Source organism: Rhinolophus sinicus, chromosome 1 (assembly GCF_057876585.1).
Source record: "Rhinolophus sinicus isolate RSI-liver-muscle chromosome 1, RSI-T2T, whole genome shotgun sequence".
Classification (NCBI taxonomy): domain Eukaryota; kingdom Metazoa; phylum Chordata; class Mammalia; order Chiroptera; family Rhinolophidae; genus Rhinolophus; species Rhinolophus sinicus.
Window position 1 is genome coordinate 43,302,436 of NC_142501.1, and position 12,328 is coordinate 43,314,763.

At 34.8% G+C, this 12,328-nt stretch overlaps 1 protein-coding gene across 6 annotated transcripts in view; it reads left to right on the forward strand.

Moving 5' to 3' along the window:
• The window catches only part of BICD1 (BICD cargo adaptor 1), a 180,560-nt gene extending 170,036 nt beyond the window's left edge, over window positions 1-10,524 (forward strand). For all 6 annotated transcript variants that reach the window (XM_074325843.2, XM_088798762.1, XM_019736733.3 and 3 more), the window contains one exon: window positions 4,638-10,524. In XM_074325843.2, coding sequence (XP_074181944.2) covers window positions 4,638-4,725 — 88 coding nt within the window. In that variant the 3' untranslated portion in view covers window positions 4,726-10,524. The remainder of the gene's footprint in view (window positions 1-4,637) is intronic.
• The last annotated feature ends 1,804 nt before the right edge of the window (window positions 10,525-12,328 follow it).

Below are 12,328 nucleotides of genomic sequence, written 5' to 3' on the forward strand. Positions count from 1 at the left end.
GAAAAAGAATATTTATAGTGATAGAGCCCTTCGTGTGACATTAACTGAGGAATTTTAAAGGCAGGTTTATATACTTTCTGGACACTAAACTAGAGAGTTTGCTGACAATCTCTATCCCAATGAAAGCTTTGCAAATCCATCATGAATTCACTCGATCTTGGGTGAACGTCCCCACAGCCTCAGAGCACCTGTCAGGACCTCGTCATCGTCCCGTGATACTTCATCTCCAGTTGTTTGGCCTCTGATGGTGTCAACGTTTTATAGTCTGGTGTGGCTTTTATATCTGCATGTTGTTCTTCCCTCATCTCAATGTATCTGTTACTCTTCTACCAGGGCAAGGCTTCTTTTGGGTAGGGACAGGCCCAAACGTATTTCCATGTATGTCTGAGAAGTAGATGTCAGCAGCAGGCTGCATGTGGCCATGGGTTAGCCGGAGAGCTGGGAGCCACAACTGCTGCTGAGATACACCACAGCAGCCACAGCCTCAGTGTGAGTTGGTCTCTGAGGCAGTTGTGCAGCCAGCTGTCTAAGTGGGATACTGAGTTAGCAGGAAAATGTATATGATTAAACAGGCCCCAAGCCAGTGTCTCCTGGTAGGTGTCTCAGCCAGCCCTTCACGCCACGTCCAGCAACAAGGTTTTTACTCCAAGAAAGTTCTTTGCCAACATCCAAATGCCCTATTGTAACAGTTGCCAGCTGTAGAGTAATTTCAATTCTATAAGTAACTAAATATAACGGTTAAACCCATCTCCATGGGATTCTATGTGTGTAGTGGTGAAGAACGTGGACTCATAACCTACAGCCTGTTCTCCACCAAGCACCCGTCACCCCACCCAGGGCTGCGACAGTGCCAGGCACATGACATGTTCAGTACCTACTGTTTCCAGGAATGAGTGAATGAGCTCTGGAGTCAGATTGCTTGGGTTTGAATTCCACCTCTGACATCTACCAGTTGTGTAGCCTCGGAAAATTGCTTTGGCTGGCTGAGACTGCGTTTCTTCAACTATCAAGTCATGATGACAGTGAGGCCCAGTCCTGGCCCATTGCATGCTCTTCATTTATGTTGTGACTAACTGTTCGTAGTACCTAACTTCCTCAAGACCAAGATCTATCTTTTTCAGAAGTTCTCTAAGTTGCTTGGGTAAAGTATGGAAAAGGCTAGAGGGGAATGTTTTAAACTTGAATTTTATTTCACCTAACTTTTTTTTTTTTTTTTTTTTTTGAGAACCAGTTTGACCGAATGGTTACCTGCCTCAGTTTCATATATTCTGAGATGTCTGAATTTAGATTGCTTGCTACCTCCCCCCAGATGATTTACTTTAAAGAAAAACAATTTAATGAATTACAGTGTTTCTAGTTTCTACCCACGTAAAGGCAGCATGGTCCAGAGCAGGCTTCCATTGTCCCCCATTATGGTCCACAGAGAAATGATAAAATGCATATAGACCTAAAAAGACTGTCCTTTTCAAAGTCACTGGGATACGACTGGCTTCTTTCCACCCAGGCCCGCTGCCAAGTGGATTGCATTTAATGTCCTTACTGCTCTTTTACTTCTTTCTGGCAGAAAAGTTAACAGATAGCCAACCTTTGAATTCCTACCATATACAAGTGTTAAATTCTTTATACTTATTAGTCATTGCAACCCTGTAAGGTAAGCACAATTATTACACCCATTTGAAAATGAGGAAACTGAAGTTTGGGGAGGTAAAATGACTTGCTCACGGTTCCCCATCCTGAAAGCAACTGAGCCCAAATGACTCAGGCACCCATTTTCCTAACCACCACTGTACACAGTGGCACTACAAGGAAATGTCCCGTTTCCTCCCCCCACCCTCTTTCAGTTATGCTGTGAGGAACATAAGGAACAAAGTCAGGGAGTATTTAAATCACCCATGTTGACTCTTTATCACTGAATTGGAAAGGAACATCTGTTTAAATGAGAAACGAAATGTGCTAAGAATGTTGAGTGATTACAGTCTGCTTTCTCACTTTAAAAATCTTTTATACTTCCTATAGCTTGTACATATATCCAGGAAACTATAGCTGTATGGTTTTGAATAAAAGAGCATTTTCTCATTTTTAAAAATATAGAACTTTCTTATATGTGCTTTTTACAGACTGATTTCCATTATAGAGCTAAATTATTAAAGTTGTTTATAGACAATAGAAATCATAATATGAAAGGGATACCTAAGGTGTTGCAGCCTTAGATATAATATTTGTAGAGAGGTTTGGTATTTAGCACTTCTCCCCAACAACTTGCTTACTTGGAAAAAAAAAAAAAGAACCCTTTCTGGATATATATCCATTTTTATATCTTTGTAATAGTTCCTAGGCCAACTGTTCACAGCATGGTTTTACCTACACAAAGTAAGCTCTAAAATGGTGTAGGTTGAATAATGAATGATTCTTTATTATTCATTATTGCTAAAAATATTTAGCAATCAGAACTGAAACTAAATTCATCGTATCCCTGAAATGATTAGAACATATCAAATATTTGCATTAAAGAAATAATTTCTTAATCTGTAAGCCAAAAATATGCTTCTCTCACATAACATGCAGTGTGTTTGCATTTTATAAAAATTCAAAATAGTAATAGTATAATATAAATTATTTATAATCTCACTTTATATAAGAAATCTGAAATAATGAGGAAAATTTTTTCAATTTTTGTATTTTTAAATTATAGCTGACATTCAATATTATATTCATTTCAGGTGTATAGCGTAATGGTTAGACATTTATATAACTTACAAAGTGATCCCCGATAAGTCCAGTACCCACCTGACTCCATAAATAGTTGTTACAATATTATGGACTGTATTCCCTCTGCTTTACTGCCATCCCTGTGACTATTTTGTAACTGCTAATTTGTACTTCTTAATCCCTTCACCTTGAAAAAAAACTTTTAATTATTGTGAATGACTTAATGTTAAGGTGTTGGGCTAAGTGAGTTCTAACCTGTGTTTAAGCTGTTACACACTTCAGCTGGTCAAGCAGAAACACTTGTCTTCCTTTACCAAGAAGATAAGGGGTCTTCAAAAACTTATTCCTCTTGTGCTTCTTGCCATAACTTATGTTGAATAATGTGTTTAATCCCCTAAAAAGATAAATCATACAGATTGAACAGAAAAAAAACTGTTGGGTCTGTAGGAAAGTCTGTCTGCTATTGTGTTTCCTGGGCCATCTGACCAAGTCTGCCATGTTTACCTACCATGTTTTTATTAGGCTGGTGCAAAAGCAATTGCGATTTAAAAGGTTAAAAATAATTGCAAAAACCGCGATTATTTTTGCACCAACCTAATAAAATAGAGAGGAAAAATTTTTGTCACTGGTTGTCCTAACTAGTACAGAGAAACATATCTTCTTTTCAACTAAATTTATAGCAGTTCAAAGACTTTGGGGGTAAGAGTGACCTCAAGCAGATCGGTATTTTACATAATTATGATTTTGTGTCAATATTCAAGAGGATATATACATAAAGGATAATTTCAGTACCAAAGATTAAAATTTTAATGTTAACTTTTAATGAGTTCAATGGTAATATTAGCTTTAAAAAACACCCTACATTTATAGAAATAAATAATAATGAAACTTGAATGCTTTTCTCAAACACTACTATTGGCAGAAATGAATTCCATAATATTAAGAGGAAAAGCAGAATGTTACAAAAATGCCAGTGTCTTCCAAAATCCCCATGGTGGGATTTTGCTCCTGTTAGATTTCAAAAGATCTGAACCCAAATATGAATTTGTAGTTTTACCTTAGGAAATTCAATAATTCTGCTTCCTTATTCTTCAGGATTATTTCTCACCACATCGATGAGCCTGAGCATTTCTCAATTTATTTAAACCAGAGGCTCTCAGAGGTTGTTTGGAAGTCTACGTAATGTGCTTAACAAATAGGAAATGCTTTAAAACTTTACAGTCTTATTTAAACTACCAAGCTAAAGAAGATAGGGGGGATCCTTGGAGCAAAGTAGGTCTACACTGGAAAATTATCCTATTGCATCCGGATCTACCAGAGAACTGATAGAATCTTCTAAAGCCTTGGTCCAGCACCGCCCGCATCCTTGCGCGATCCTTAGAAATGCAGATTCTCAGGTCCCACCCCATACCTTGGAACCGGAGTCTGCATTTTCCCAAGGTCCCCAGGTGGTTCGTACACACATTAAAGTTTGAGAAGAACCAATCTAAAGAAACCTTGCAATTAATCCAGAGACCTAGGGAACGAGACTGAAAAATTGAAAAAAGTGATCGCAAGGAGGAATTCACGTATCATTTCCCTGACACATTTTCTTTTTCTTTCTTGTGCGTGTTTTTTTTTTAAATTAAGTTTATTGGGGTGACATTGGTTAGTAAAACTATATAGGTTTCTAGTGTACAATTCTGTAATAAATCATTTATCTATTGCATTGTGTATTCACCACCCAGAGTCTTAAAAAGCCACAGTTGTCTTGGCATGCTTTGGATTTAAATCATTTTCCGTAAAAAAAATTTCTGTTCGGGGTTTTTGTTTGTTTGTTTGTTTGTTTGTTTTATTTCTGTGAAAATGATGTGTCTGTCTAACCTTTCAAGTATGGCTGGACCCTTGTCAATGAGTTTTTGGCTGACACACATGTTTTTCATTTTCAGTCCTGGCATAACTCTCCCTGACGAGCAGCCACATTCCAGCTCGCAGTGCACCCCTCTCCACTGTCTCTCCAAGCCTCCTTACCCCTAGCCTTCATCTTCTGCGGACAAACATCTGGGATGAACGGTTCTGTAGCCACACACAAGATACTGCCCAAGATCCAGCGAGTGTTTTCTTCTTGGTTGTTCCTTGTATGATGGGATTAACGCCTATCACTTTGGAAGACAAAAAGAAGTTGAGAAGAATAACACAACGCACAGACTCCAATGTTTTACGGTTTCTCTAAGTACAGATAAACTTCTGCAATCAAATGGCTACAGTTCAGTTAAATAATAATAATAATAAAAAGGACCAGGACACATGTGTCTCAGATGGATGGTGTTACCTCCATAGAATAAGAGAGACTTACGACAATGTAAAATACATATATTGTAAAATCATCTTTCCTCATACTTCAAATTTGGCTATAGAAGTTGATTCCAATATTTTTTCATCATTGATATTTATTTTGTACTTTATTTGCCACATGATTTATGTCTATAAAAATCATTTCTGTGAGAGGTGAACTTAATTCATTTATTTTTAAATAAGCATAATTTGCTCAATTAATTGTGTTTTAATTTAGTTGGAGATCTGGAATTGGCCAGACTCTGGTCATTTTTCTTGCACAGAATGTTAAATGAGGTGCATCGGAATGTTAACAATAACTATTTTGCTGCTACACTGATATTGTTTATGCACTTATTTTCTAATCATTAGCTCATTAACTGCTGGATTTTTTTTTTTTTAAACTAGAATACTTCACTGGACATTAAGTAAATCTAAGAAAGACTATGTTATGATTCATTGACTTATTCAACTTTTGACGGCATCTTTAATTTTTTAAATTGCAGGCAAGTAGATGCACTGGTGCTGCTCCTTTGTGTGTGTGTTTGTGTGTGTGATAATGTTAAAGAAAGCTAAATAACATGAAGGGGAAAAAATGGTGTGTTTATTTAATGGCCAGAATTTTTTTTTACTTCTCCCAAATTCAGGGTCCTACTATGAGTCTTTCCTGCTAACAGGTATCAAATGGGAAAATATATACATAGATAGATGTAAGTTAGCCTTTGGTTAATGAATTTACCCAGAAAGTGTTCAAATTTTGATTAAAATTGTATGTTTTGTTGTTGTTAGTTTTTTTCATAATGAATCTTCCTTGCCAAAAAAACAAACAAACAAAAAAACAGTAGATAATAAACCTTAGCTCATTGTCTACTTTTGACAAACACTCAGGTGCCTACAATCATTATATTATCTGTATTGAGATAATACATGTTCCTAGTTAATTTACAGATTCTGCTGGGTAACCTTTATGACTTGACTTAAGGCAGTGGATTTTCATAGCAAAATTTATTTTGCACATAATCTGACAAACAAGGAAAACAGCTAATTGAGCTGAAAGGTCTAACACTCTTGGGCTCCTTAACTATCATGTGCTGCCCACACAATTGCTCCTAGCCCTGATTCCTTGTCTGGTCAGGTAGCCTTAACTTATTTAAAACCATAATGGTTTGACCTTTTCATGTAACGATATCTGTAACTTCTCTTTAAAACAAAAACAATCCTCACAAATGATAGTTAACAATGCAGGGCTCTAACAATGGAGATCGAGTAAGAGCCACTCACCTTATTGAGTGGAAGTGGGTGGGACATTAATGGAACAGTCCATCAAAGATGGCGGCCAATTGGTAGTCATTAAAGCACAGTACAGGAGCTTTCATTAGTCATACACCTTTTAAGTAGTGGTCACTATTACCAAAGCAACCAAGAGGTTTTAAGGTTCTTATATGAGTGCTATTTTCAACAGTGTCCTTTATTATGCAACTTGGAGTAGTTGGAACTCTTCACCATAAATAAGGAGTCAGGTTAAAGTACAGAATAAGAAACAAGTCTTCATGAATTCTTGGTCATGGTAGCCTGACCTTCTGTTCTTTCCTACCTGTGTTGCCTTGCTGTTCCTAAACATTTTCTTCATTGTATTGGTGTTGTATCTGCCTGGAACCAGTGTTAGTGAGACAGTGTGGATTATATTAGAGTTCAATTAAAGGAAGCTACCACCCCCCTACCCTTGCTCTTTCTTTTCTTTTCCTTTTTTTCGAGCATCATATGTTTAGACCTGAGAAGTGGCATGGATGCAAAGCTGACTTTTAACAAAAAGTGTTTGTGCCTGAGGGAAAATATGCTTCTTTAAAAAGTCCCTCAGAACATCTTCCTATATTATCTCATCAATCTTGTTGGTGGTACATGAATTCAGCAGTAAGTGTTGTCTCTGAAACTATAAGGCAGTAATGCCTACTGACAGTGCAGTATTGCATTTTTTCTCCCTTACTCTGTATTTATGACCTGGTAAAAGACCGAGTCACAGACAATGCATTTATTTCTTCCAATATAAAGTTTATCAAGTCTATTATATGTGAATTTTATTTCAGTTCCTTTATGTCAACAGAGGAGGAAATGTCTGTTTTGAAATACCAATTGTATAAAAATTTTAGCAAAACTTTGCCAAGGTATAGAAACTTGGAAATACATTTCTAATTTTCAACACAAAGTTAGGTAAAAGTCCGCAAGCAGTAAGAGAGAATTCCATGTATTTACACTGTGGCATCATTTAGTATAATTTAAATTGAGCCGTATCTGTAGGCATTTATTTATAGGTATTTAAAATGAATAAATATGTGTAGCATTGATAAAATTAGTACCTGTAAAGAAACATGATGATTCAAAAGGAAACTGAAAAATTGAAGAACTAGTGAAAATAGAAAAAACCAAACCTCAGTAAGACCAGTTGAAGAGAAATGTGGGGGGGGGGGGGGGGGGCGGGAGGGGGAAGACTACATAAACACAATAAAAATACTGGCTAATTAAAGGTAACTATGGTAGCAAGGGTGTTTAGCAAAGTAACCAGGTAGTTTTTAAAAAGTAAGCACAATTACCATTCTGGAAAGTATAGAATGCAGAAATGCTTTCCTACTGAGGACTTTTCTTAGTTAAAAAATAAAATAAAAAGGAGCAATAAATTGTCTTTGGCCTAAGTGCACAGGGGCATACAGGACCCTTGGGTTAATCTTTCCAACCAACTCATGATTCACTGGAACCCTTTCATGTATCCAATTCTGTTTCAATAAGAGGAATTTGGATAACTTTGAGAAAATAGTCTTCAGTGTGAAAGATTTATATTAACTCTAGGAAAAAGATTCTTAGCAGTGGAAAAATTAATCATTGAAATTGATAATTATAAGGATTTATTTTTAAAATTAGATATTGGTTGTCATAGTAGGGATTAAGTGGCTAGATATCTTATGATAATGTATTATAATTCTAGGATTTCGTAATCCTATAATTCTTTTACATTTAAAAATAAAGTTATTCTGGTTAGTCATAAAGTATTTTATTCCTTGAAAATAGGATAGCAATCTTAATTTTTCCAAGATATTTGGTAAAGAAAATAAATAAAACAGGATTACTATTTTTTTCTTGTAACTGTGTTTCATAATATCTTTAAAGTTGTCCTGAATGTAGTAATTTACTATAAAAAGCTTCAATTGTCAGAGTCTAAAAAAACAAATGTCCTCAGGAATACTTCAGAAATAGAAGGTGTATGATTCCTTAGAGGGGTAAATGCCTCTCAAACTTTATCTTTACTTAAAAGAATCTTCAACGTACAATATTTACTTTTTCCATGCTTTGGAAAATATTCTTGAACCAGATGTTGTTCAGTTTCAAAGCATGAAGCATTGATCAAATAAACCATGAATATGAACATTTCCTGATATTTTGCATTAAATAAAACCCTCTGCAATTCTCAAGTGTTAATTACAAAATATGAAAAGGAAGAAATATATTTTCTACTGGGATGAGTCAGCAAAAAGACATAATCTGTTTCTCAGAAAGACGTATCAGGGGAAACTGGTCAATTTCCGGTAAGCAACTCTGCTGGTTCAATCCAAGGATGCCACAAATGCATTAATATTGTAGATATAAAGTAGGACTAGATTCAAAAGGAACTCTTAGGATAAAGTTCACAATTTTAAGAATTTACACTTCAGTTTGTTTGTTTACTAACCAGAATGATTTAAAATAGTCCTTATATTTATGATTGCAAAATTCACAAGAATATGTTTTCAAATAAAGGGAACATAATTCTTCAAAAAGCTGTTGAACTGGAGTTGTGATATGTAATATGATCAGTGCTGATACTGACGTAATTTTTCCTTAAAATCAATTGCTATGGACATACAAGACCAATCTAGCTCCCGAGTGACCTTTTCCATTGTCTATAATAATACCCCCAGATGAGCTGTGTCTGTAATTAAATTCATCTTTATTTAAATGCCAAATTAACTGCCGTTGTCCCTGATGTATTGCATTTGTAACCTGATTCCATTCTAACATCTGAAAGATTTTGTCTAGACATCTCTTCCATCCTTACTCAAAGTATCACTGAAAAAGATAATTAGTATTAAAATATGTTCTCCAATGAAGGATTTTCTAGAAAAAATATTCAACTTACAAAGAAGAGCAGAAATTAACTGCCTTTAGAGTAAAGGTATGAATGCATAAAAGTATGCAGTGTGAAATGTTTGCATGAAATATTTTGCATCATGTAAGCTTTCCCATATTCATAAAGTGAACACTATAGAAATCTTATTTCTCTTGTGATTTCTCCATTAGGAATGTAAGGAGATTCTTACCTATCTGGTCTCCTTTCCATATTGAAATGCATGGCTCTAAACTTCATTGTATTTTTATCCCTTTCCTCTGGAGTTATTTAAAATTTGTCCTATTTAAACTGAAGTCTAGATAAATTGCTGAGCCAGATTATTTCTGTGATTGGTGTTTAATTGCTGTATAACATTGGTTGAGAACACATTTTTATTTTAACTTTTTTCTTTCAGAGTTATTCTTTGATCATTATGGTTCTCTAATGAAAACACTGAGAAGAAAATCTGATGTGTTTTAGTGTGGCTGTGTTTTTCTCTTTAAAAACTATTTTTAAAACAAAGATCAGATAGCTATAAAGAGAAATGTCAATTTGTTGATGAGTCATTATTCGATGATAATGGAGATGCAGAGTGAATCATTTTGTTGTTTGGGTTCATAGTATGATTGTGTACCAAACTGTAGAGGAAGTAAATAATTTTAACATCATCGCCACAAAATTTTTAAGCTCAATGGTTTGACTGTTAGAGTCAATTAAACAATTCTTTGAAAATCTTTTATGACATTTTTGTAATCTACTCAGTGTTTTTATTTGCATGATTATGCATATGTGATGAACCATACATGATTCCGATACTGTATTTCTTTCCAGTAATAACAGTTATGTAATGAGTGGTCAACCCCAATTTCTACACTGTATGATTATTGTTATAATGATTGTGCTATTCCTACATTTATTTGCAATTTTGTTATTATGCCTTTTGGGGTTGGTTAAATGATGTGAAGTGTTTCCACCTAATGATACCATATAAAACATGACTAAAAGACTGACCTAAGAAACTCTTTTGTTGCTAATTATTTTTAACAATCCACATTTCAAAGAAAACTTGTTCTCAAAGACATATGCATTTATTTTAAATTCAAGAAAATTCTTATGAATTTATTATTTCTTGTCCTTTTAAATTTTTTATTGTAGACAATCCCAAGTGAATGTCTCATGGGAGTATCTATATATGTGCTTGCATCTGTGTAATCTGATCATACACTCAATGGTTGGAAAAGGTACTCCAGTGCTAAGAAAATAATTGAAGCCAATATATTAATTCTCATATCTTGGTTTATGTTACCAACTGAATATGGTGTAATGCATAACTCTTTCCAGTAAATAAACTGGTTATCTTTTGTTCATTTCATCTATAATAACTTTTTATTAGCTTGAATAATTTTTCTGTATGTCACTTTGGTTTTTACCTACAAAAGAAAATAGTTTATGACTTTCTACATGATTTATATATTTATTCAAAGTGAGTGCTTATTTGAACTAAAAACTGAATACTTGGCTTTGACATTTCTACACATTCCTTATGAAGAAATGTGTATCACCTTTGCCCATTCTCTCCATTTATCATCTCTCCTTGTAATTTTTACGAAAAGGTTATTTTGGCAGGAGGATACCCTTAGCTTAATTAGATTAGCAACGTACCAACATGAAAGAAATACCTGTTCTAAAAAAGGGAAATGTTATTTTACTGAAAGAAACATGATTTTAATGAAAGAAGAATGCTTTATTTTAGGGAGAGAATTCTTTGTTCTCTTCGTATGGAGGAATTACAGAGTCCCACAACTTTGAGAAAGGTTAAGTTCCTAGCTCCTTCTTCACGTATGTGTTGTAGCAAATCAGCTACTTTGGGACTTATCTGCTTTGACTCGATTTTATTTCAGGAGGCAGGAAAGGGGGGGCGTCAGATAGAATATGGACTTATGTGAGATTCTAATGAGGTAAAACCTCTAATACAATCCTCATTATAATGAATCAGATTAACCCACCATGGGCATTGCCACAAACCCAGCTAATGTTGCCTGCTTACCTGTTGTATAAATACAACACTAGAAATAATAGCACAAACTTCACTAAAAAACTCTGATTTTTCTCTTCTGAAAACTATTGTTTTTCTTTGAAGTTGGATCTACAAGTCTATTTGGTTCTTGATCTTCTCTTATGCGATAAAGCTGCTAGTTTGTTATATTCAAAAGCTAGACCAACAGGCTCAGCCTCCAGGAGTGTCAAGAAAGTCTCTTCTCATTCTTATATTTTGCAAGTGATTTGAATAGCACTACATTGTTGTGAGGGCAACGTGGAGGGTTCCTGCAACCCCACTCACTGGGTGTAGGAAAGAGGCCAAAATTGATGGGAATTTGTGCAAGGGATTTTCTTAGTGTTTTTATTGTACACTCATTGACTAGTATATTGTAGGAACTCACTAAAGTGTGTTCCTTGCCATTTAGCTTTTTTAAAATAACATATCTAGAATTGAGTTTATAGAACCTAATGTCACCTACTACAATATCAGCTGGCACTAAATACCAACTAATTGGGCAAAATGGTCTTTAAGTGAATGGTTATTCCTATCCTTGTCTCTTGGTCAATCTAAAACGTAGATCTCTAACATTGTATTTGAAAGAGACTTAATGTGTACAATGAAATCATCTGACAGAGTTCCTTAAACATTTTATGAATCGACTATCACTTAAACACTTTAAGAAGAAAACTCAAAATAATTCGCCGACGACATAACTGTCATGGAAGATCAATCTTACTGGAAAAAATATTGCCAGTGTCAAAAGTAAACCCAGTTTATAATATAATTTAAATGTAGAAAACAATACAAAGATAAATCATAACTATAAATGACATCTGTTAAATAGTAAAGAAATGTTGCAGCTGTCTACATAATTTGTGAGACCCAGTGTAAAATGAACATGTATATCTCTTTGTTCAAAACATTAAGAATTTCAAGACAGTGACAGTAGAGCATTAAACCAAGCAGGGAGTCTTAAGCACGGGACTCTGTGTGACAGTAGAGCTCCGCAGGCTGCCCATGAAGCCAGTGTTGCCCTAGAAAAATGCAGAAATAATAATTTAAGACCTCAACGCTGAATGTAGCTATTCAAAATCTGGGCTTTATTTTTAAGAGTGGATTTCCCAGGTTCT